Source organism: Balearica regulorum, chromosome 20, assembly GCF_011004875.1.
Source record: "Balearica regulorum gibbericeps isolate bBalReg1 chromosome 20, bBalReg1.pri, whole genome shotgun sequence".
Taxonomy (NCBI): Eukaryota; Metazoa; Chordata; class Aves; order Gruiformes; family Gruidae; genus Balearica; species Balearica regulorum.
In genome coordinates this window covers 3,109,621-3,135,884 of record NC_046203.1, presented here as the reverse complement: position 1 = coordinate 3,135,884, position 26,264 = coordinate 3,109,621, and the positions used below count along the sequence as shown (strand labels likewise).

The 26,264-nt window shown below is 44.0% G+C and overlaps 1 protein-coding gene across 4 annotated transcripts; it reads right to left on the bottom strand.

Annotated features, from left to right (window-relative positions):
* Window positions 1–89: 89 nt before the first annotated feature.
* Window positions 90–26,264, bottom strand: GSN (gelsolin). 4 transcript variants are annotated; one of them, XM_075772561.1, is made up of 18 exons: window positions 26,149–26,240; window positions 25,335–25,390; window positions 11,945–12,146; window positions 10,810–10,964; window positions 9,499–9,660; window positions 9,105–9,254; window positions 8,739–8,828; window positions 7,691–7,823; window positions 7,148–7,236; window positions 6,129–6,344; window positions 5,200–5,333; window positions 4,324–4,414; window positions 3,694–3,864; window positions 2,658–2,832; window positions 2,262–2,386; window positions 1,654–1,731; window positions 1,050–1,110; window positions 90–575 (listed from the first exon to the last, which is right to left on the bottom strand). In XM_075772561.1, the coding sequence occupies exons 2-18, from the start codon at window positions 25,365–25,367 to the stop codon at window positions 406–408; spliced, it is 2,235 nt and encodes a 744-aa protein (XP_075628676.1). In that variant the 5' UTR covers window positions 25,368–25,390; window positions 26,149–26,240; the 3' UTR covers window positions 90–405. The 4 variants fall into 4 exon arrangements, with proteins under 4 accessions (XP_075628676.1, XP_075628677.1, XP_075628678.1 ...); XM_075772562.1 differs by lacking the exon at window positions 25,335–25,390 and having other exon boundaries at window positions 26,149–26,264; XM_075772563.1 differs by lacking the exons at window positions 25,335–25,390; window positions 26,149–26,240 and adding an exon at window positions 18,132–18,231.

The window sequence follows — 26,264 nt, the reverse complement described above, 5'->3', positions numbered from 1 at the left end:
GGGGAAAGCAAACCAATCCCCAACCCCCAAAAGTCATTTCTGGAACCATTTAGTAAAGAGCACATGTGCAAAAGATGGCACAAAGCAGGTTTACTTTTCTAAGGTGTATTTGTTTCAAGCAAGTTCAAATGTGGGATCTACAGGTTCTGTTTAATGTTTTCTTCTTAGTAACAAACCCCACTGTTTTTATTCTTCACGTATTCCATACAAGCTTTATAGTATTAAATATAATCAAAGCAAGGAGTAGGGTCAATGACTGGTCGTGATTGTTTCAGTAATTATTGCACAGCTAATTGGCTATTAACATCATTGCCTTGTTAACATGCATCCTGCAGGAGGAAGTAGCTCTTGAAGGCATTGAAGGCATGAAACTTGCTCCATTTAAAAAAGAAAAAAACTTGTTCCTTAGACGTCCACATCTGCCATTGCTCGCTGTAGAGGATCGACAGCCCAGTAGTCATCATCCCAGCCCAGGAACCAGCCGGAGAAGGTTGGTGGTTCAAACCCTTGCTTAACAACCGTGACTGGCGTTCTCTTATCTCGGCTGGCCGGATCGGTGTCAATGTACCGTTTAGCTGAAAGCACACAAGTAGAAGGAAATCTCACAGGGTACCAGTCTGGTAGAGCAACAGCTGACCCAGCTTAACTGTAGCTAAGTGGATGCTAGAGATACAATTGCAGATTGCTCACTTGAAAAAAACCAAACCCACAGAAGTTTTCACTCTATGGTTTTACCTACAGCTGTTAGAAGACTGGCACTTCTTTGTAGAAAACTATTATGATTCTAAAATGCTGTAATACCGTGGCAGCCTATACCTGCTTTCCCACATGGATACTATACTCGCTGCTAGGGGCTGAGCACAGCATGGCTGAATGCTATACCTCCTCATCTTGGGCATCCTCCTTTCTTGAGAGAGGTGATATTTTTGTTCACGACATTGAATTTTATGTTGTGATTAAGGTATGTTTCTCAGTATATTAAACTGCCTGCCTTATGATCAGGGGGAAAATAAAAAAGGGTTCATTCAGAGAGGAAAATGCAATATTACCAGACTTCAAAGCCTCAGTCTTTTCTTCTTCTTGGGCATCTTTCCCAATCCATACAAAGACCTAAAGGTAAAAAAACCCAAACATATGAATTATTTCAGCAGCAATCAATCTCTTTAGGAAAGAAAGGATAACTTGAACAAAGTTTCAGTGAGCAGAACTGATAAAAATTCTGCATAAATTCTAGATACATGAACAAATTACACTGTAGCTTAACATCAGGAAAAACTAGCACATTTGAACTTTTTTACATAAAACGTACAAAATTAATCTCAAAGTTGTCTTTTGGTTGATTCATGCACAGTAAGTGACCTGCCCTCTGTTACTGAAAAAGAGCAGAAAACGTGTCAGCAGCTTCAGCGGCCGAATCCTACAACGGTCCTCAGTCCTTGTTGGCTGGGACAGGGATGCTGCAGGACACCAACTGTCTTCTCACATTCCAGGCGCAAGTTCTGTTCACTGTCACTGCTGAGGTGTTTGCTCTCAGGCCCGACGATGAAGGATACTAGTACAACAACTATTCCAGCTATTGTTGTTTGGGCCTCAATCTAGACCCAGTTTGTGCCAGTTCTTTGCTCCCCTCTTCACCCGGTAGATGTGCCGTACCTGATCCCACGTGTCAAGGAGCATAACATCATCTGTAGCGAGGTCATCCTGAGTCAGATCTCCAGGAACTTCCTCAATCTGGAAAACATAAGGTTAAAAGATGAGCACCATAGTTCAAGCGCCCTTTTTCCTTTACAGGAGAAACCCAGTTCACACAGGTCCTATTCAACCTCCGGTCGGAGGGATGCCTTGAGCTAGACACTGGCACAGGGTTTGACCACGCAACTCCAGGTACGTCACAGAAGCACTCTCAGACCACAGAACACAAAATCGGTCTCTGCCTAGGGATACCGTCTTTCACGTGTGCCCAAGACTCGTACTGCTGCCTCTTTATACTAGAAAGAGTCACAGAATTCGAGGTGGCTGTGTGCTAGCTGTTAACCAGGGCAGGACTGGTTTGATGCTTCAGAAAGTCGCTGTGCTGACACAACAGTGCAACAGAACTAGCTGCTGTCTGCAGAAAAAGGGTGGCGATGCTTTCCTTCGGAGGCAGCGCCACAGAGGAAGGTAAGGTGTAACAGCCTGTTGGCTGGCTCACAACAGACTGGGACAGAATTTCTCCCAGCTTTATCAGACAATGTTGAATGAATTGACTATGAGATACTCACAATGAAGCGCCCACTCTTGTTGGAGCACGCAAAAAGACGAGGGGGGTGAGCATCCATCTTCTTGTCCTTCAGCCGGGGAGAGGTACGGTAAGGAGCTTTGCCACCCAAAGCTGCCCAGAAATTATCTGGAAATGAGAAGGAGATACTGATGCTTCAACACTACATGGAAGCCACAGTAGCAGTATGGTTTGGGTAGGATTTGAAGTGCTCTTCTATGTCAGAAAGTCCCGAAGGCTACAAACACGAGCGCACTGTTAAACGTAATGAAGCTACTTTGGAGAAACCCCTCCGTCCACATTTCCTTGTTCTGAGGGACAAAAGAAACTATCCATGAAATAATCCTGAGAACTTGCAGCCACACAGCAATGACCTCGGGCTCCACTGTGCCTCCCTCACCTGGCTCTCTGCCCTCAGAAACCTGTACTGGGCGAGCACCCAGCGTCTTCAGCAGCTCTTGCGCTCCTGATTTCTCAGCATCGCTGGCTCCTTGGCCCACCCAAAGGTAAGCAGCGGAGGGAGTTTTCAGGACAAAGGCATCATTGGAGTTCAGCTGACTGGCACTAGGATCCAGCTGAAAAGGACATGGCATGTGTCAGATGTAATCATCTTCTATGCAGAGCCCATTATTTCAAAATAAAAATTAGTACCTACCATCGAACAAACTGCAAACAAGCTATTCCACACAAGCATGTAAGGTTATGAGAAATGTTGTATATTTATTTGCCTGTATCTGAGTGATAAGTTAGACTTAATCATATGAGAAGAGTAAATAAATGCATGTTTCTGCATGTAATCTACAAATACACATGACCTATGGGAAGAATGTTTCGATCTGTCATTTCATTATTCTTTACGGTTATGACAGGAGACTTAAGAACTCGCTGGGGAGACCACTGTAGTGCAGTGTCCCTGGTGCCAAGGCTGATCAATCATTAACGTAATTTCCTCTGTGTCAACAAGGACATGTCATCTTGAAGCTAGAAATTTAGGCAGTTGCTGCAGACATAACAGGGTGCTCTTGCCTCACCTGTAGCTACGGACTAGGATTTAGTCTCTCTCTTGTTGTTACACGGGGGTTTTGTGTGCCTTTTCTTTCAAAGGAGCGGGGCTCTTGCTCTTCCCTGGCAGTTCTGTTTGCATGTAGGGTATTTAGCACTTCCTGTCTTCAGTGCTGTTGTCACGCAGGCTTAGAACAAGTCACAATGGCCAGACCCCAGTGGTTTTCAACAGTGTGATATTTATAAACTAATTAGAAAATAATGATTATCACCACTTATCCATGGAGAAAGGGGAATCTTTTAACAGTTTGTAAAGTTTTCAAAGTGTGTTTCAGTTTAGATAAGAAAGCTCAATTTGGCCCGTTCTGGTCAAAGGGACCACGTTACCATCACAACCTACACACCCAACGCGGAAGGCAGCTCTTTCCACGTACCTCTACTGCTCTGGTAGCTCCTGAGGTGCTGGATCGGACCTGGAACAGCCGCGTTTCTGCAGGTGCTGTCTGGCCTCCTTCCCTCGAGGTTCCACCCTTGTAAACAATCAAGGGCTTTCCACCAAACAAGCTCATCAGATGAGGTGGCTCTTTTCCTTGCACCACTCGTTTCTACAGAAAAAGAAACCCACTGTCAGTTTTAAGCTGTTGCTGCAGCGTAGTGCAAGACATACTAGAAATGGACTTTACAACCATCTTTACAGCTGGAATATTCACATAGCACCCAGCTGCTCACAGGAGCCGAGCTATTACCTCCTGCACCAAGACAGACGTGTTTAAACTGAGCTCTCCCAATTGCCATCTCATTTGAATTGGCAAGCGATCCACTGGCACAGAGGTAACAAGTAGGAGCCATAAAGAACCTCCAGAATCTCATACAGGCCACTTATAAAATTTCCTCGTGTTATAGCTGGAGCGTAGGTTAGGCACACAGCCTCTTCATAACCTACACCATGGCTGGAGGCTGCCACTGCATGACTGGGTTTCTCCACTGCAAATTGCTATCATTTAACTATATATATATAAAATTTATTCCCACAGCATTGGGGTTTTTTGGTTGGTTTTTTTTACCTGCACAGGGCTGCCTCCCAGCTCCTCATCCAGCTGTACTGTGAGGAATGCAGACGTCGTAATTTCATCTTGAGTGGAATCAGCACCCTGCCTGAAAGACAAGGTAAAATTTGAGTTTTATTTCCAGCCCTTTCCCCCACCTTGCAGAGATCAAGAGGAGGTAAGGAAAACCTTTGTTACCAAACCTCTGCAGCACTTCATTCAACATGAAGGAGAAATTCACTGTTCTATATCGTAACACAGTGATTACAGAGGGAGATGGGAATGTTTTCTAGATAATAAGCACAGATTCTTTAGTATCTTCATGCCTATCTCCCATTATCTTTCTAGCAGTTTGTTTAAAAATGTGCCTGTTGGTACTGTTACCAGGAGCTGCACATGCAGCCCCTATGCAGACCGCATCCCTTCTGGTATCAGGCAGCCTGTGCCCGCTCTGCTTGCTCACGAGCAGGAAGACCAGTGTGAGACTGCCTGCTGAAAGCTCCTCTTTTCGGGCATGGTCTGGGGACTGTAACAATCACAAGCCACCAGCCGAGGTGGCAGAGTATCAAAAGTTCGTTACAGTGGTCTCAATAGATGTAGGAACTCTGCAAAACGAACTAGAGCTTGATTCAAAGAAGGGAGTAACTACTACTGGGGGGAAAGCAAAAGAAAAAAAAAAAGGAAAAAAAAATACTAGCACATTGTTCCACTTCAAATAAAACCTTCCAGACCTCTGGTAGTTTTTTTGTTTGCAAGAGGTTATCCAGGGTGAAACTTCATCCCCCAAGGATCCTCCATAAGTGAGAGCTAGCAGTGATCCATTTTTGAAGAAGCAGACTCTAAGCCCCACATCACCCCAATGTTTCCTGACTTGCAGCAGGAAAACTTGCTTACCAAGTGTAAATAATCTGTCCCTGTTTTCCAGCATGCTGGTAATTGTACAAGATGATATAGCTATCCCCTCCGTAGAACTGGCCATACGTTGAAGGATCCACTGGCACTTTCTGTGAGCCTTCTATTCTCCAAATCTAGAAAAGGAGAGGAGCAGAAATATTCCAAGTTGAAGGTGACAGCAGAAGCAGCAGACTTCCTGAGAGCTGCTGTTGGGCTTCCTCCCCCAGCCCTGCAGCCCCACCGGCTGGGGCCACCCCGGGGCCGGGCACTCCTGTCCACAGCCAAGCCCCAGAGGGCTCCAGTCGCCTGGCCTGGCTGGGGCCCCCCTACCCCAGCGGGGTTCAGCCAGAACCGCTGCAGAAAACACGAGTCAGGCTGCTAGCACTGCCAGCGCTGATGCCCGTTTTGTACCTGACATGATGATTTCAATTCCTCTCAGTTGAACGGTCAGGAACTGAGCTTTTAGGCTTTACCGGGGACTTTCAAAAAGCGTAATGCTGGCCAGAACCTCTGTGGGCTTTTGGACAGTTCTCAGCCCTTTCAAGCCCACTGCACCACTGCTTCTGTGTGCAAATGCACACATCCAGGTGGGTGAGATGGGTGCTCTGAGACAATCGCCCATCACACACGTGATGGCAACAGCTAGAATAACAGTGAGGAGGAGGAATGAGAAACAAGCCTGGGTCCACACTGTTGAGTGAAGCAATGCCCCCAGGAAATTCTGGGATCAAAATTAACAGCTCATCTACACCACTTAACCGCAGGGCTCTGCTGGTAATATTTCTGGTGTTAAAAAATTCTCCCTGCATTTACGAAACTGCAATGCTGATGATTCTCAGGCCTCCATTTGTCTCGCTGCTCTTAGGAATACCATCAAGTAGCAAAGAAAATTCTGGAAACCTTCCCAAAGGGGTTCTGACACTGCTCACCTGTTTCCTGCCAGAGCCGTCATCCTCCATTCCGTGCTGGGCAGCCATGGTCTTGGAGGTGTGCAGAGTGGCAGCATCGAAAGGTACCTTCTCGATCTTGGCAACATGTCCAGAAATGTAAGCCTGCCCCAGTCCTTCTGTCTGGTCCTTGTCCCGCCAGTTCTTGAAGAATTGCTTAAACAAGGGTGTCTCACCGCTCTCAGGGAGGACTTGGACCTGAAACAAAAGAGCCAGCCCATGGGGAGCAGCAGCCTTGCACCCATCCTACACAGCTCCAGCTCTGACTACTCCTCGCTTCATGTGAGCCCTGGTTTCAGGCTGACAGAGAATCGCCTGGTACAACCCTTCTGAGGTCACAGCAGTGACGTGGTTGGTGCCAAGGTGCCATACTAAGAGCAATGTCAGGTCTCACTGCTACCACAGTCAACCAATCGCACCTCCTGCTGTTACTGGGCAGATCTATTCCAAGGGAAAAGACACATGACAAACTATCTGTTTGATGCTTTTCACCACTAGTTTGAAGGGATCTGCTTCTTTCAAGCCAGTGTAACTCAATCTTTAAGCCTCTGTGTAACTACACCTGGAAGGCCCATACTATCACCACCAACGATACGGGTCTCAATGTGCTATAGGATGCAGTCAGTCTCAGGTGAGCTCTGAGGAAGGCCGAAGGGATGTTAAGCCATAAGAATCATCTCCCTAAGAACAAGGACAGGGTTATCTATGCTGCTCTTTTTCACTCTTTGGAAAAGGTCATGGAAAAGGTAAAAAACTGTCCAAGAGGGAGAAATATTAAATACTAGTTGTGTTGGGGTAAACGCTGTTTTAAGGACGGTGTTAGCCCAGGAGCAACACTGCAATATCTCCCTGCAGAAGAGCAGATCACCCAAAATGGGAGCTATTTGAAAGACTGCTAGTGACACTTCACACAAGCCGTGCTTGGGAGTCAGTGGTCTGTGTGGCAGAAAAGTAACCCCAGCAGTGTCAGGGGGTGGCCACAGGTGGGCTGCCATCCTTACCTGGGTATGTTTCGGATAACCCATCTTATCAATGAATTCAGAAGCTGTTTTCAGGGCTGCCGCCTTCTCTTCAGAGTTGGCACTCCTGCCTTTAACGAAAATAGAGAGAAAAGAGGTCAACTTTTTAAAGATGTGCATTCCCAGAGAAGAAACTGCCCCAGGTACTTCTACCTTTTGCAACGCAGAAGGGCCCAGCCTTCCCGATGGATGATGCCAAATAGCAAACGACAATTGTTCGATCTCTTTTATGCCTTTTGTGATGGCTGAGAGAGCACAAGTGCCTTTCTACTTACGATATTAATTTAATCTTTTCTTCCTGGTTCCCAGGACCCTCCCTTTAATTCTCTACACTAAAGACTCTGTACCTCAGCACCTAACATTTCCGACGGGAGTGCTTTTCTGAGATTGTTCACATTATCCAAATTTGCCCTGAAGAGCACCACCACCACCACCAAGAGCACGCTCCCCTACCCAGCTTCAAAGAAACAGGGACGGGCAACTGGATGAAGATCAGCAGCAGCTTCACCCACATCTCTACGGTACCTTTCCAAACAAAGATCTTCCCATCTGTGCCATGGTCCAGAATGAAGCAGTCATCTGTACTCAGGGCTGCCTGGGAGAAGGGGTTCTCATCTGCCACCAGGGAAACTGCCATGTTCCCAGCCCTGTTGGAGACCTGTGATAACACAGTGTGCAGCTTAGATATGACATTGTCTGTTCCACTCCAGCTTCATGGCAATAGTCCAAAACTCAGGGAGTGGAAGGGAAATAAATTTGAATGTGCTGGCTGCTTCAGGCACTATTGTTTTTCAAACAGGATACCTCTGACACAGCAATAGTATGACAAAAACATAACACTTACAGTGAAGATTTCAAGTATTTCTAGCAAAGTGGCTACTGCTGGGACCAAAGATTGAACCAAAAGGATAAATATCCTTGGTGCACAAGCAGCCAAGAAATATCTTCTAAAGCAAACCAACTGCACTCAAGAACTGGAGTGGACAGTCCTGGTAACTGCCAATAGGCCTGCTGGCGTCAGGTGGGTTTAGCAGTTTGAGTTCCTGTACTTACTAATGGATAAAGGTCCACATTACAAACCATCTTGGCAGAAAATTCTTCCCAAAAATCTTGGATATACTCCTACAGTTCTACTAGCTGATGGCAAACGTTACCTTCCAAATCATTGCTTCATCATGCTTACAGAATGTGGAAAGGGGTACACCCTGGTTCTCAAGCTCACTATTTCCAGTTCTTTCCTTTCATCTTCCTAACACAATGCTTGATAACACAAAGGAAAACTCCCTTTTTTCCCCACTTGTTTCACACTCCGCTTTTCCCTCAAAAATTTCTGGAAAGTCCCAGCTGTCTCACTACAGTCAAAAGTGGTGATAAAGACAACAGAAAGCATGTGAGTATGCAGTGTAAGCAACCGAGGTTCATACATTAAAACTTCCTAAAAACCTTACAGCAGAGTGAGTCAGAAGCAGGACTCAGATCAGCTCCTCTCTGCTATTCCAGCTCCATCTAATTGCACAAAGATCGCTCCATTCTCCACAAGGTTATTTGTCAGTGTCCATCTGATTCTCATTACCTTATAGAGCTTCGCCAGCCTTCTATTGGCTGTATCAGTTTTGGTCTCATCAGAAATTCCTGGTGGCAAACTGGGCTTTGGTCCCAGGACCTGAGAGAGAGAGAGAAAAATAATTACCATCCAGTCCAAGAGAACCTCTGTTCCCCAGATGCTCCAGCCACAAGAACAAGTAGAAGAAACTTCTAGATGAACAACAGTGAAAATATACTCTGATGCAGAGGACTGAGTCTGCAGTGAACTGAGTGTTTATACCACTAACACTTCATGTGTAAAGACACACACTACTGAGCCTATCTACCATCTCACCCATTCTTCCGCACATCACCCTGCCCACTCCAGCACAGAGAAACGGACAAAGTGAATAACCTGAAGCATTTCCTCCCGCTCTGATCCTTCCTCTGAAACGTAGACCTTGGCGCGACCGTTCCGCTCGTTGTCCCGGATCCCCTTGGCCAACACAGTGGCCTTCAGACGTTCTTGGCGGTTGCTGTTGGAGCCGCACCACTGGAAGATGTTCTGCAGGAAAAGAGAAAGACTGTCCAACTGTCAGAGCTTAACAACCCCCTCTCTAGACGAGACAGCAGTATGGCTGGGACTGAAAGATGTTGAAAGACTGGCTTAACAGTGTTTCAGAATGCTCAACACTTGAGAGAGCTTCAACTGAGCGGGGAAAAAAAAAAAAAAAAAATCCTTAAGTGAACGAATCAGACATCTCCTGCCCCTGAAAGTCTACTAGGCCTGTCTTTTACATGGTACTTACACTGCCGAGGTCAAGGATGAAACAGTCCCCTGTGTTGAAGCTCTCCCAGGTCACAGGGACCTCCGTCGCTCGGACTGTTCGCCTGCCTTTGACCTGCAGAAGTCTCTGCACAGTTACTTCATTGGGAACCACGTGTCTGAAGCCAGAAGCCACGCCACCAGCCTAAGGGAGAACGAAGAAACAGCGATTCACACTTGTGCTGTTGCTTCAGAAAAAAGGAAAATACAACTGGCTTGCTATCAGTGACCGGTTTGTGCCTCTCACAGGGAACAGGGTCAGCAGCAGTTTGTGGAGAGTGCTAGCTTGCCCAGGCTGGGCTTTTGTATAGCATATATCTACCAATACATCCCAGCTATCCATTCCCACAGCGTCTAAGGGACACCGATACAATACAGTTGGAGATCTCCAAATTTGAAAAAGGTCACAATAAGTTGAGACATTGATAGGATTTTTACTGGTGAGGTGAAGAATGTATTTCCATGTGTGTTATATGGCCTGCCATATAAGATTATATATAAGAGATTATGCCATATAAGAGATTATCCCAACCTCAGGGTTCACCTTCTCTGCTGATAAAGAGATACTTGGAATGACTTGTCAATGTAGGCAGCAGGACTAATGTTGCATAACCATATTCAAATGAATGAAAATAACAACAAAAGAGGGGGAAATAAGCAAAACAAAAAGACTAGGAAAGTCTTAGACATGAGGAAATGTAAGCACTTTACAAGCATTTGACTTGATATCACTTTCCCTGTGCCATTGGATTCCTAACAAATATAACTGTTCTTGACTGTATGTTTTTACTTCTTCTACTCCACTTTACTGCAATGGCATGGAAGAGTAACTCACACTACTATTCATCTGCTTTACCAAAACATTACATATGCTGAGGAGGTGGGCTAAGCACAGAAAAAGACTGAAAAGGTCAAACTCTGTTATGTAAGTGGGGAAAAATGAAATCTACTGGGTAGGCGTTTCCCATTAACTCAGATTGCTATTTCTTAAATTCATTCCAGACGTCTTGGGACTGTTCTTTCCTCTGCTTCTCGAAGAAAAACAAAACCTCGATTCCTAAAATTTCCTGAGGCTTTGCTTGCATATTATTAATTCAGCCAAAGCTCTCCCACTGGGATCTGCTGTTCTCCACCCTGTCAGTTCCAACTCATTGAAAACATCTGGATGAGAATGGTTTTTAAGCAACTGGAAAAAGGGCAATTCTCAGAAGAATGAGAATTGGGTAGTGGGCAGGATGCCGTTTCTTGCAAATTTGATTCAGCCTGGCACTATAAAGACCCAGTCATCACCTACCTTGTACTTGATGCCAGATTTGAAGTACCCCAGGAAAGTTGAGGACTCATGGCCTTGCACTTCGCGATGCTGAACAGCCTTCCCTTGAAGGTAGTCATCCATCTGGACAGTGAATATGGCAGCTGCCCCACGCTCATCTTGAGAGCTTTCATCTCCTAAGAAATTAAAAGGCAACAGCTTGGAGGGAATGCAGGGTTTCTGCCTCTACATTCAAATGTAAAAAAACACCAGGGAGAAAGCAGACTACGGGGAAGTTTAGTTTCCCAGAAGGTCTGCAGAACAGCCATTTCCAAACTTTTCTAATAATGACCCCAAAGAGCAGTGTAAACTGTATTTTTCTGGCAGGCTTACAATACCGTCGTAACTGCTGCAGCCCCACTGCTGCACAGTTGTCTCTTTGATAGATATCATTCACTTTTCTTCTGCCATTTCACCCTGTCCTGGAAGGAAACTTGCTATGGAGCAAACACACCGAGAGATGACTCCACAGGAAGACATTACCAGGCTTTATGAAGGCTGTAGGTACTAGTGGGGCACCAGTTCCACAGCAGTTTGCATCTCTGGACCTCTTCAGTGTGGAAAACCTATTGGCAGATGGCAGATACAACAAGCCACCATGCAAGTATCATACATAGCTTTAACTATGATGTTGTCAAAGAGTCTTGGTTTTGCAGGATGTGGAGAAAGCCTTGCCAAGTTACTTGGTGACATTTATTGCAGAAGGCTAGTTAGGAAGTCTGAACTTCAGTGGGAAAAATCCCACTTGCTGAGTCAGGAGGATAATAACTGACCTCCACCCTTTCACATAGAAAGGATTTCAGCTGCTCCTTTCATCTCAGATATTGTCTTCTCTGTGGACCTGACAAGAGCCTCTGGAGAAGAGGGACTTACTCTGTCACTTTGATCAGAAAAAGCTATTTCTAGGTACGGAGATAGCTGTACTCACTATTGCAGAAACTATTTCAAATATTTACAGTCAGTAGCACTATATGCACCCAAAATTGCGTTCTCACTGTACTGCCAGTTCTGCTTTTTATTTCCTTGGGTTACACTTACTGGAGGAGGCTGGTGTGGTGAGAGGGACAGAGTTCACTTTGGGATCCCAGTTGAGCAGGAGCACTCCCATCGGACTTACCTAACCAGAAATGCAAGTCGTACTGGAGGTTCCCATTCCGCTGTTTGATGGTGTTCAGCACCAGATAGGAATCTCCTGTGAAGAAGTCTCCATACAGAGTTTTTGGCACTGGTACCAAATCAAATTTCTCGATCCTCCAAATCTGAAGGCCAGGTTCCTTCCCAGCCTTCGAAAACTCAGCGTGTTCCACCATGCTGACAGGCTAGGGGCGAGACAGAGAATGTTGTTCAATATGCATAGTACAAGGAAGCGCATGTTTAAATTACATTGTTTCTGATCTCTTAACTATTGTTCCAGGCAACAAATGGAAAGTTTCCTTTTTCCTCTTGCACTGGATTTTGAAGGAAAAACAAAACAAACAAACAAAAAAAAAGGGGGGGGGGTGTCTCAATTCATCACTGTTAATTTTCACCTCCAATCAACTCTACTTCCTGGCTTATTCTTTCCTAGACTCTCTTTTCTCTGTTTTCTGTCTCCCTCTCCCGAGTTTACTCTACATATTTTCTTTACTAATTTACAGCTTTTCAATATGGCACATACGTGAAAGACTAATCTTGCTAACTATTCTTTTCTATAAACGCTGCATGACATTCAAGACTGTAGAAGACAAGCCCCTTTTAACTACGCATGTTGTACATCTTGCACAAACGTTATTTACAGTTTTCCTAAAACCTGTGTTATCTTATCCAGCTCTTTTTGGAAAATTTTGTGAATATCATCAAAGTTAGATAATTAGCAGGTTTCTTATATCTCTTCTGTTCTGACACATTACTTCAGTACTTCTTGTAATTGTTCCCTTATAGGAATTACACTAATATACACAACATCCTGCCCTAAGGACATTGCAATTTTGGTTTAATATGTGCACTGTCGTATTAATGCAATGTATTAACAATATGCAATCCATTCCTTTAACAAACATAATGAACACTTTTCTATAACTATATTACAAAAGAATTCACTTTGAAACATTTCCATTGTATTGGCAAAGGAAGTTTGTCCATATATTACAGCATGCCTTTGAGTGATATCAGGTAACAGGGAAGAAAATATTAAAATGTTATATTAGAAGCATCCAGTATTTTGACAAAGAAGATAGTTCACAGTAGCTGATGGACAAAAGTACAATATGCTCAGCTTTCAAGGCAGAAATAAAGAATGTTACAAACTAGAAAGCAAAATAGCAAGTTAGCTACCAAAGTGATTCCTAAGCTGAAACCAGGTATCAAAGAAAGATGGAAAACAATGAACTTTTAACGTTATGATTCCAGTCAGCCTGACATAGCTTCTCCCAAATTCCCACTATAAAATCAGACAAACTCCATAGAAAGAGTTAAAAGAGAGTGTGACTCTTATAAGTAATTGAAACCCAAAACTTTTTCAATGTTTAATTGTGATGTTCATCACTTACCACAGCTGAAAGCACAACAGCTGCTGTAACAACATATCCAAGCCCTGCAACAGACATGGAGCTAACACAGTTCAGCTTCAGAGCCACTGTGCAAAAAATGGTGAGAAAAATATAACTGAAGTCCTGTTTGCCCATTTTGAACAGCAAATGGGCTTCTCTCGTCTTCTGCAGAAGCTGTAGGGAGTCCCAGCTCCCTCCTCCTCTTGCTGCTAGTGAAGATGAACCGCAGAAGCCAATCTTTTATCAGGGAAAAACACACCCACCCCCTCGGCAATATAGGGGCGTAACATGTTTGTGCAAAGAGTCCTGTTGGAAGTCTCAGAGATTTCTTCAGCCATTTACAGATGCTTAATCCCAGCAGGCAATAACTCAAGACAATATGCTATCCATTACAGCCGACAGTGCAATAATGTTCAAACAAGCCAACTATCTAGTCATAAGGCCAATGAGAGAGGAAGAAATTAAGAGACATCAGCAACAGAGGCAACATTTTGTCAGCTGAAAACTGCAAATAAATGGAAAGTTGATGAGACGCAGAGGAACAGAAAGGCTGTTCCAGATGGCAAGAGCTGCAGAGAAAGAGATTTTTGGAGATGAGAAGAACAGAGAAGCACTGAAACGATACAGCTGAATAACCTGGGGATGGAGGGAACATGCCTGCATCTCTCTTAACTTGTCAGAGGCACAAGATGCAAAATTCAGCATGTGCTTTGTGTGTCTGGCACCTCAATGTAATCCCCGCACTAGATACTATCAGAGTAATACACTCTGGAGGGGTTTGAGATGGACCAATGTATTTCAGCTCATGTGTTAGTAAAAGGGCGTTAGTAGTACGGTAGGTGACAAAACAAGAGCTAATTCAGTAATTTCACAACCAAATACTACTGAGAGTGCAGCAAGACCCTGTGACAGGAATATAACAGCCATCGAACCTATTCAGTTCAACAGACCTACAACGCTGTCTGATGATAGCACACCAATGATCTGCCACCAGTGAAGAGCTTGTTCTTCCAACCATCTCACACTTCAGAAAGCCAATCTATCGCATTTTGCAAGTGTTTGCAGCAGTGAACTGTGCAGTAAACTTTCTACTGTGGCCCCCCAGGAACAGAGCAGCCCTATGCTCTTACCAGAGGGTGGAATGGCTCCCAGAGGTGCCAGCAGCAGTGTCTGCGATACAGCATCTGCCAAACACTGCCCAAGGGATGAGCAGAAACCTGGTGCCCTCTGGTGTGTGGCTATGAATGTCCTGGAAGGCCAAACAAGAATGCTAGGAGGAACGTAACTGATGCCTACGTATGGTTGTGCTGCTGGTTACTCTTTTCTCTTAATGCACCCAGGGATGAGTTACTGACAGTTTGAGGTTCCCACTTTCAGAATCTCGCAAAAGATGCTTAAATAAGGGGCCAAATCCTCCACTCTCAAAAGTTCACAACAAAACTTCCATGAGGGAAATATCAGACCCACTTTGTCTGTGCTTGCTCTGCTCTCCACAAGAGTATTTTCTTTCTCTCTCATTAGAACACTGTGCTTTTCTGTTGTCCGAATTGATGCATTTTGTTTTGAAATGTCACCTTGGCAAACTCCAATTTAGTTAATGTACCTTTGAAAATTTCAGTGGAAATTCTCAAACTGAAATAGAGAATACAAACAATGTCTTAGTCTTGCTGGTATTTCTGATCTCTGTGAAGGAAGTTCAGAGTGTCAGAGGTCTAAGACCCAGTGAAAAAAATGTTGGAACCCTGACTCCGAGGAAGCCAGCTGTGAAAGGCTTCTGCAGCTGCAGCATGCCCAAACCGAGATGGCTGGATTGCATAACATTAGAAAGAGATGAGTCCCTTCCAAATGGAAAAATACTTTGCACTTTTTATTAATAAAAATACCTGTATAGTGCCACACTTGGGCAAATTTCCCAGACTGAAGGCAAAAAGACCTAGGATAACCTTCTTTGTTAGCATCCCAGTTTAGGATCTATCCTAATCTGCAGATATATGCTCATAAGCATACATGATATTTTAGAAAAACAGTTTATTGGTCTTCTAATTAACTTGGGGTTTTATAAGGTTTGCCCTCAGTCCAAGTTTGCATTGCCAATTACTTGCAGAATGTAAATACAGGCAAAAGAGGGAAAGAGGGCTACAATGAATAAATTGTATACTATAGTGTTCTTTGATAAAAATTAGTCTGAAGCATGTTGGAAGGGAATAAGTGTAATATACACCAACAGCTGGTATGGTTTCTTATTGCTGTCAGCAAATGTTGCATTGTTAAATCAAGCCACAGAAATATGTGTTCTGGGTGTTTTATTGAGGGCATATGCCAGATGAGATTGCCAGGACACTACTGAAAAGGATGTTCTGCTGGAGACATGGCAAAAAGGCGAATTTCAAGTTGATGGTAATAAATCTCTCCAGCTTAGTCACAGAAAGGGTGCTATGTAGAGCCAACATCTTATGTAAAGTTATTTAAGGAAAACAAGGAAAGGGCTTGGAATACAGGTTTCCGGTGCAGATGGATCATCTAAATGACACTTGGCTGCACAGTGATAAAAACAAGAACTTAAGAAGTCCACTGATTTGAGCAAACAGTGGAAGACAACAACTTATTATGGTATCCAGATGTGCAGTTAACACAATCACAACAGGCCTATCTGAGAACGCCATAAATGGAGTCTGGCCTATAGAAATAATTGCAGGGATACACCCTCTATTTCCCAAACACAAAACACGAGCCTTGGTACGTGAGGGACACTGACACTGGGCAAAAGTCTGTGTCTGGCTCACAGAGCAATGGCAGAATTTAGAGATTGCTCCTTCGAGAAAGCGTTAAAATGATTTTCCTGAAGCTGGAAGCTGCTTGCTTCAGAGGAAAGGCCAGAAAAGTCAGAGAGACCCTGCAGTCTGCTCAGCAAACGTGATATTCTTACCCTGCTGCGCATCCTCTCTGTCACACTGCTGTTGGAAGCCCTGACAGCTGATGCTTCCACAATCTCTCTGATCCAGGACTCAGTAGTTTTCTCTCCCGGTATCCAACCCAAAACACCCTGCAACTTGTAATAAACAATTCTCTTTGCCTCCTCCCTAAATACTTCCATTTATGCTCTTCACATTCATCTCTGTGGCTGTGCCTCCCACTCATCTGTCACAGAGTCACTCTACGTCCTCATAAATCGATGCCATCAGCACTTTCACCATTTGTCTTTACTCTCCTCTGAATTTGTTTCTGCCAAGAAGGAGCCCAGTCCTGCACTGCTCAGATGTGGCCACTGCAACTACACTGAAAGGAATGTCCTGTTCCCTTCAAGAAAAAACAGTGGACACAGAGCCCAGAATCTCTTCTATCTCATCACACTGCAAAGGCCTTTACAAGGAATAATTAATGCCTAGTTCATCAAATATACTGTCATATCTTCATACCTACCACCACCTGAAGCGTCTAACGATGCTATCTAAAGTATCTTTCTATGAGACAATATCATACAATAGTGACAGGGGGAAAAGAGGAGAAAAAATTTTTATTCTGTCAGGGTCCAGTCTGACTCAACCGCAAACATTCAGAGCAGCTTTACCAAAGCTGAAGGAATGCACACCCTCAACCAAAACATTCTCTGACTTCTGGTATTGCCACAGCATTTCAGAAAACAAAATGCATAAGACAGTAATGATAATATTTTAACAATTTTAAAATAAATAATTATTAAAGTAAGATTAAATGGAATGGGTATAAATATTTAGCAGCCAATTCCTCTATGTGACACAGCAACTATCAGCTTACGGGGCTGTCCTCACAACACTTTGTACTCTGATGTTTCTAGGGCTATAAAGAACATATATATTTTTAAGTCATTCAATTATGCTTCTAGATTTTTTTTTCCTGGATACTTAGTGAAGATGGGCAATTGGAAAAGAAGAGGTAGAAAATTACTGGTAAAAACAGTGAGTCAAAAAAGAAATAAGTGCAGTGGTTCATTTAAATAGACTCAGCTGTAAAGGAGTCTATGTCTTGGGAAGGAAAGATACACTTTGAGTATTTACATGAAACAGAGACACCCAGAGGTCTGATCACTATGTTAACAGCATCCTGGTTTTAAAAAAACAGTGCTTGTGAGGGTGAGGGGGCTTATTTTCCTTTGTCTCACAATGCAGAGAGAGAACTCTATCTCCCTCACATTTCAAAAACCACTGTTCAATAGTTTACTCTCCTTGCAACTTTTATTCAATAAATGGCCACTTACGAGAGAAAAATGAGCATAACTTTTTTTTAACTACAGTTAATTTGTGGCAGTTCACACACGTATATACCCACAAATACAGTAAGGACTTACCTGCGCAGGGCCGCTCAGAAAAGCTGTATTAAATGAGACTCTGAAATAAGTGGTGGTAGGCCAGATCATCATGTGGTTGTTCTCACTTACAGCTCCAATGTCTAGTTCATGATAGGTTCAGATAATTTTTCTAAACTTGCTGCATAAACAAAGCCCACACAGGAAGGTCTGCGGCCAACATAATATTACACCACAGAGCACCTGAAACACCTGCTGCTTACTTCTGGAACAATTTCTGCATTTCTAGACAGCAAAGGCTGTATTTTTTATTTTAATGGATAATACTTATAGAGCATCAAAATAACTTGCAAATACAGACTGAATTTCTAAAATACGGGGAGAACAGTAAATCTTAGTAAAGTCTGTATCCACACAATATTCATGCTGCAAAAATGCTTCTTGTGCACCAATCCTTATGTACCTTGGGGGCAAACAGTTGCATTTCCACTCACCTAATCCTCTCTTTCCCTCTATCGATTTGCCAAAAATTGCTCGGAGAATATGGACTGCTCCAAAGAAATAGTAATATATCTCCTCAGGAAAAGAAAGACTCCCTTGTTTCACAGCATTGCAGACCTCCTATATCAAGCGCCAAAAGAAGTAAACCACCACTGTATTTCTGCTGCAACAACAGGAAAACCGTAAGTCACTGTGTTTTGCAAGCGGCAAAGTTGTACAAACCTAGTAGCATGATCAATCCCAACGAAATCAACAGGTTGTACTTGTGACAGTAACGCTCCCAGAGTAAGGGCTGCGTTCTCCAGATCACTGTCTGAAATAATGCCACTGAAGAGATCAAACATACCACAAATCAAGTTATTTGCTTGCTTCAGGTTTAGCTATTTGTACACTTTGAAGAGAATCTATACTTTCTGACTACCCACGCAGCCATTTCTTTTTTCTCTGATCATTTGCTGAACCATAAAAACTCAGATGATTGTGACAGTGAACACTACAGAATCATTCAAGTTATGACAATTAAAAACTCAAAGACATGATGCTACATAAAACAGAGAAAGGGCGACAGTTCAGCACAGTATTAACAGCTGATGATAGTGCATACTGAAAATGGAAATACTTGTCTATCCCTTATAGCCTCCTTGCCAAAACAGTATACATTACAACTAACTCTTCAGCAAGCCACTGAAAATAAATCTGGTGGAACTTCAGCTTTGTTGCCAAGGTGATAGGCATTGAAAAATACCTAAAATGATAGATTAGATCAGTTTTCAGTCTCCAGACAGCCCTAAATTCATATACACATAAAACTAAAAACAACCCCTTTCCTTCCATCCCTTGAAGAAGCTAGTAAACAAAGCTTATTTGGGACAAGAAAAATTGGCATGGAAGAGCCTCCTCCTACCCTAGCCATGGTGACTCCATAAACTATTTCAGTTCTCTGCATGAGGAGCAGCATAGTTAATGGTATTCCTAGCAGCTACATCTTAACAGACGCGGCCAGCTACAAATCCAAAAAATTCCAACTGGCATTGTCCTTCAGCAGCTTCCCCCTTCCTTTAAAATATGCATCTGATTCCAAGAAGAGCTCAGATCAACAGTCCCGAACACAAAGTACAGCATTATCTGTACAACTGGCAAGTAGGTTTTTGCCTTCGTAAGTTAAAATTCCTACCAAACCACTTTAGCAAATTAGAACACCCAGATGATTTGAGTATTGTTCACTTTTTCCAGCTGTTTGTTTGCATTATGAGTCATGTCAGCTCTATTCTGGTCTACCTTTTGAATATGATCTACTTAGTAAACACAGAGGGTTCAGCCCAATGCACCAAGGCTAAAAACTTCAACACAAAAGCCTGAGTTTCTTCCCAGTTGCACTGATATAAATAGGGAAGATTATTACTTACATGGGAGAAATTTTTGGAGAATATATAGGCCTCCTATCTGAGACACACCCAGAGAAAATCTGCTGATACAATCAACTGTTTAAAAGCCCTACCTTAAGAACATACGTGAAAGCTGAATCATGCACTTAAATACACACAGCATAGGTAAGTATGGATCAATGGAATCCACTGACTACTTTCATTGTCGTGAGCAAAATGAATCCTGAATTAAACTCAAAACATTGTTCAGTGCTGAAAACATGTCTTAAAGGAGTGTGTGTATAACCCGTAAGACATAATCCAGTACATTAAAATATGACTACCACCCCATATTATGTCCCACAGAGAGATCTGGTGATGACAGCCAAAACACATTCATGGAGACAGTGAAGACATGCCTGTGGTCAGCTGCAGGGAAATGACACAGATGTTCTTCCTCCAGTCACCAGGTCCTGACTGTGTACAGGGGAAATGATCTGCAACTTTATGCAAACTATTTTTCCCTTGAGAACTAGCCAATACATTCCTCTGTAGCACAGAAGCCTGTTCAATCCATTATCCATAACCCAAAGAAGAACAGAGTAATATATTATTACTGGAGGAGAAGGGCTGGAAACCAGAAGAGATGGCCTAAAATGAGTCCAAAAGTGAAGCATGAAACACAGCCTTGCACTGTAAGTGTAGCATCAAACACAGGCGACTAGGTGAGACGACTTAGAAAAAGCCATTGCTACATGTATGAAAAGGACAGAAGTACATGCAAATATTACGCTTTAGTATAAAAAATTTGTGAGTAAAAGTCACATAGATGAAATTTTGTCTTACGCCACACTGATGCAGCACAGGATGTGCAGCAGCAGCGGGAGCCTGGGGTGACTGCACAGAAACTCTGTCTCGGTGAGCTCCTGCCTTCCAAATCAGCTCCACACAGAATTTATCTTTCCATCTCAAAAAACTCCACATGAGACACAAAGCTACTCAGAATTAACAGAAATTAGTTCACTTAATGGATACATTCAAAATCAAAGCGCTGCTTCTAGATCAGGGAAAACGATCAGAATGGGAGGCACAGCTGAGAGTTACAACCGATGTAGGTTTTGGTACCTGCGTTCACCTGCAGACAGGCAAAAGAGACAGACCTACTGCTATGATCAAAAGCTTCCTCCAGCCCTGCACCCAGCACACACAAGTGCCGGCAGCTTCTGCACCTCTGCACCATCCTCCTCCTCAGGGGCACTAGGAGCAGACAGGACTCCCCCATTTCCCATGAAGTGGTTTTCTTCACAAACACCCGCTTCCAAATAAATCATACCGATTTACTAGAGTACATACCGAGTTATACCGAGTTTACCGAGACATACCGAGTTACTAGAGTTCCCCTTTCCAGCTTGCTATCGGTTCTCCTAACGTATGTAGGTGTGCCTACTGCATTAATGACTCTGGCTTGAAGAGACAGACTTTCTCACAAAGACTGTTTCAGCTCCAAAACCAGCTGCTGCAACCCCTGGGCAAGCACCACAGCCCCGGCAGCGGAAGTGCGCAGCTCCCATCCCCACTGCACGCAGCCACAAGAGGGCAATGCCATAAACAGACATGCCACAGTTCTGCCCTCTTCCTCATAGCAAAGCGTTTGCAGCTCTGTCTCTGGTGAATAACACAGGGGTTTTTTTATTTTATTTTTAGCAGGATTCAGACTTCGGTGTTGAGGAACCACAAGCATTCTCAAAGCAGACAGCCTGAAAGAAGGGAAAGTTCTAATGGTGATAGCTCTCGGCGCAGCAGCCTCCATCCATCCTGAAAGATCCCGGGATGATTCATTTCCTCCACTGTTTTAAAGATGATGTTTTGAATTGTAGCTGTATTTTTACTGTGTGTGGAAACATTCAGTAAATAACATATGTTTAAACTTTGGTTTTGGATAGTATCCCACTGGCTGACTAGCTCCTAATACAGGCAAACAGTTGTTTCTCCCTCTTGCAATTGTGCTGGGACATGGCTGAGATCAGTTCCGACTCTTCAGGTTCTCAGTGGGAGGTGAATGAGGGACAAAAGAGGAGAAGAGGAAGGGAAAGACCAAAAACACAGCCTGTAGTCAGAAAAGAACACTTTAAAGATTTTTTTGGTTTTTTCCTTTTACCTGTTTCAGAGTCCATACCATCTAATCCTTCCAGCCAGTCACCATCACATCCCAGATTTTGATCAAAATAACCTGACAACCTGGTTTGAATATCCTGATTGAGGATGCAGTTACTTGGTAAGTCCCAGTCCACCCCAAAGTGGGGGAAAAAAAAGACAAACTAAAATAAAGGTCATTCTCCAGAGGGAAGTGTAAACTGGCAGAAATCCCCAGATACCAACCAAATCAACCACTCCAACGTCAGCACCACCACCACACTCCCTCAGCTGTGTGTCAGCAAGCCAGACTTGGCTACTCCAGTCTGGCATTTTAGGTTGCCAAGCTCTGCAAAGCACCCCAGGAAAAAGCTGTAGGGCTTTATTTAACTCCACTACTGTCAGAGCTCTATTTAACCTTGCAAATGCATCATCAGTGGATAATCAGAGATAAATACCTGGCAATCTTGCTGAGAGTCAAAGCTTACAGGCTGCTACTTCCTTTAAGTCAAAGTTAAAGGCTGCTACTTCCTTTCCTAACTTTTCTGACCATGCTTTCCTTCACTAAGCAGGTGTGAAGTACTGAAAGTTGACATCTTACAAACACTGTCTGATCTGATCTCACCTATAATGGGATTTAACAGTGACATACTACCGGCAGCTCTTTTCCATTGCCCTGGATACACACCTGGATCAGCAGACTACATACTCAACATCTCTGTACAGTGATAGATATAACAGAACTTGTGCTACTGCTAAAAAAGCATTCACTGCTGTGATCAGGCAAGCACCAGCAGCGTAACTGTGTCTGGAGGGTATGAGAATATTGGTATGTGTACAAAAAAAGAGTCACCTAGCAGCATGCCAAACAGCTAACACAAAGTCTGATGAATCTACTCTGGCAATCAGCGTACTTTTGCTATCAGGGAGCTGAAGACTGTAGGACGTAGTGTAAATATTGGAAATTTGCCAATGCCTGTGACTTCTTGGGAAACAGAGATGAGACAGAAATATATCCTCTGAAATCCAGGCCTGGCACATATAAAGTCTGTTCAGACACTCCTACTGACAGTTCATTTACGTTTATTCTCCTTACTTTAAAAAAAAAAAAGTCTGAATGCAACCTTCAGTTCAGGAAATCCCTAATCACAACAGTTCTTGACTGCCAGAAGTCACAAGGATAGACCTGAGAAACACTGCCCATGAGTTTTTCCATTCTCTTCCTTTGTCTAAACATCTGCTGTGAGCTGCCTCAGAGCCGAGATACTGATGAACCAGTGTGGCAGCTCCTCTGCCCCTGTGCCCCGAGGACTGTATCTGACTGCATTACCTTTTCACACTACCATTGCTTGGTGGAGCCTCCTGCAGAAAAATACTTCATAAACTCACAAACCAGTTTTAGGCTCAATAGCTGTGCACTATCCCCACCTAGGGAGTTTGTGCCCAATTCGGAAAAAAGATCCAGCATGGCTTGTAGCCGAGAACTCCAGCAAGTTTATTGCTTTTATGGGAAAAGAATTAATCATCCAGTGCATTTCTTTCCAATTGCCTTTGTCTTCTCAGTGTCTGGAGTGATTAATTAATGATTAAGAGACTGAAAAGACAAGGACTTGAACTAATGCTGTGAGAAGCAGAACAAATGATGTGAGAGAGGTACACAAAGCGATAAGCTGAACAAAAGAAGATAACTTGAGGTTTTCTTCTTAATGTAAAACTTCAGTGACCTTTGAAAGCCACTGCACAAGACATCTTTTCAGTCTTGAGGTTGAAAGGATTCAAATGAGATTACAAGTGGACATATAAAATAACAATATATACAATTTTCTTTTCAGTTTAATTTTTTAGAAGGGATATCAAATATCTAGTTTGGAGAATCAGACAACCACTAATCAACAGAAATAATACACAACTTGTTACTGCCTAATTACCCATATCAGAATTTTCTGCCTTTTCATGAAAAGCATTTGATACCAATCTGGCAGAGACATATTCAGAACTAGATTATTCACATGGCAATTCCTAAGTGCTGTGAAAGTGAACAAAAAACAAGAGCAGCTGCTTCTTCCTAGACAGTAGGTAGTTATTGTGCCCAAACTACTTTATATCTGTGTTCAACCATGTTCTGCTTTACTGCAACCAATCTGCAACTTGATCACTTCAGCTCATATTAAAAAAAAAAAAAAAAATCCTGTTTCTTTTGGTGTTAGGATTCCACAGCAAAACTGGGAAATGGCTGGTTTGTGAAGCTGCATATTCCTGTCCAACATCATCTTTCACATATATGCTACTCAGTAGCAACACTAATGTCTGAGACCGGAATTAAAATGGAAAGTTTGTGTTTGTAGTGAGTTGAAAGCAGATATAAATCCTGAGTAATAAAATACGTCACAGTGCTATTTTAAGGACGGCTTAGTTCCCACCAGGACTCTGTAAAATAACATTTTCTTGTAGGTTGGGTGTTTTACATGAACTTGGAGTGGGGTAAGCATTGGCTTGATATGGGTCTTTGAAAACAGCTAGCTGCTGCTTCTTGTCCTGCAGGAAGGCTCTTACCTTTTCCAAAGAAGCAGCACTTAGTGACGCTGCTGACAACACTACAAACTCAGTAAGTGGCTGAAGCACTCACAAAAGTATATAAAATATCTACAAAAACAGCCTTGTAATGGAACACATCAGGCAGCCAGTCTTTTAGCCAGAGCTGGCAGCAATCCCCCTCGGTAACATTATCAGAACCATGAGACTAAATTGTGGAACGCTATCTCACATCCCTGCCCTGGTGATAAAAGGAACAAATTCACAAAGGGTTGGATTTGTGCCTGTAAAATCAAAGTTGAAACTAGCAGGAGCATTTTTGCTTTGTCACCCTTTGGACATTCAGAAGCAGCCAAAGATTGATGGCTGGTTCAATTTCCCAGTGTTTTCCCCATCACGTTGGAATTTCATCCAGCTGGAGAAAGCCTTCACTCTTCTGAGAGCAGGAGACATTCTCCTGGGCACACTGCAAGTACTCAGCTCTCACTAAAATGAACTGTTATCTAAACACTCAACCACTGGAAAATCCCTCCCTGTATTTAAACACTTAACATTTAAGAAGTTCACCATCCACCTATGTCACCAATGAGGTATAACTACAGTTCCTGTCCTATCTTCACGATGAATGTAGTGCCAGCAGCAGCCATCCTGTGGAGAAGACGTTAACAACGCTGACTTCTGCTTCTCTCTGCTAGTGGCATGAGTTAAACTGATCTCTCACCTCTCTGTAGTAGGGACTACGGAATAAACTCTCTCATGGACAAGATGAGAGAAACCAGTTGCAATAGCCAAGGTTGTGTGAGACCTATTCCTCAGTACTCGGGTTTGACCTTATTTGCTCAGACGGATGTTATACAGTATTCTGCACAATAGTTTGAGAAATCTAAAGGATGAGAGCTGTTTAAGGAACCCCCCCACCCATTTGACTCCAGGGTAGGACACCCTCAGCTGAGCCATGCCATACCCCAGCAGAGGAAATTTTTTGCTGATAAACTTGCATCATGCAGAAGGTTGGTAGTGGAAAATGGAAATTGTAATGATCAGTAAGAAAAATAAGAGATTTAAGGGGAAACAATGCTAGTATCATCCTTGTTAGCAAAGTCGGATTTTTTACATCCAAAAGCAAGTAACATTCAAAGCAGTTTTATTCAAAGAGGATCTACTTACTAATGAGGCCTCCTTGAAACAAGTCATCCCCATAACTTTTTTTTTAAACACTCTTCCTAGGAAACATTTTAAATACGTTTTAAGTGTCTACATTTTTTGAATTTCTATTCAAATAGAGCTTTCAAACATTCTTCCCCCAGGCAAAGAACAAAACAAACAAAACCCCCGCTGTTCCCATCACGAAAGGGACGTGCAGTGTTTTACCAGGGTTCGGCAGGCACCCCGGGGGGGTGGGAGCGGAGGCAGCCCGGCCTTGCCCGCCCTGCCCGCCCCTGCTCCTCACCGGTGACTCCTCGGGCCCGGCCCAGCTGCTCTGGGGCATTTTGGCCCTTCCTTCCTCAGAGTATGTCACCCCCCACACACTCTCCGACTTTACCGGGCGGGTTAAGGCGCCAAGCCAAGCTCTCTGAAGGACGGTAACTGTTACACTGAGGCACCGCAAAGTTTGAGGCGTCGTGCTGATGGCAGTCACGGAGCCCGATCACGCAGTCTGGCCGCCGTCCTCGCAGACGCCGAGGGAAACGCACCGAGCCGGGACTCGGGCGCCCGCCTCCCTCCTGCGAGGGGCTGACAGGCTCGGGACGCCACGGCCGCCTCCTCCCTCCGTACTCCCCCTCCGCACTCCCCCCGGAGCCGCCCCGCACCCCCTGGGCGAGGATGTCGCGGCTTTCCCCTCAGCCCAGGCGTGCGGCAGCCGGAGGGGTCGCGGGGAGGAAACTCCCCCTCACAGCCCCCTCAGCGCCCCGCGCCATGACGGGGCGGGCAGTCCCCGCCGTTCCCCGCGGCCCGTCCCGTGTACCCGGCCCGGCCGTACCTGGTGCTAGCGCTGGCAGGGTAGAAGCAGCTGCCAGCAGCGGGGCCGGGCAGGACCGCGCAGGGCCGGGCAGCCCCGGGGGCGGGTCCCGGCGCGCCCCCGCCCCAGCCCCGCCG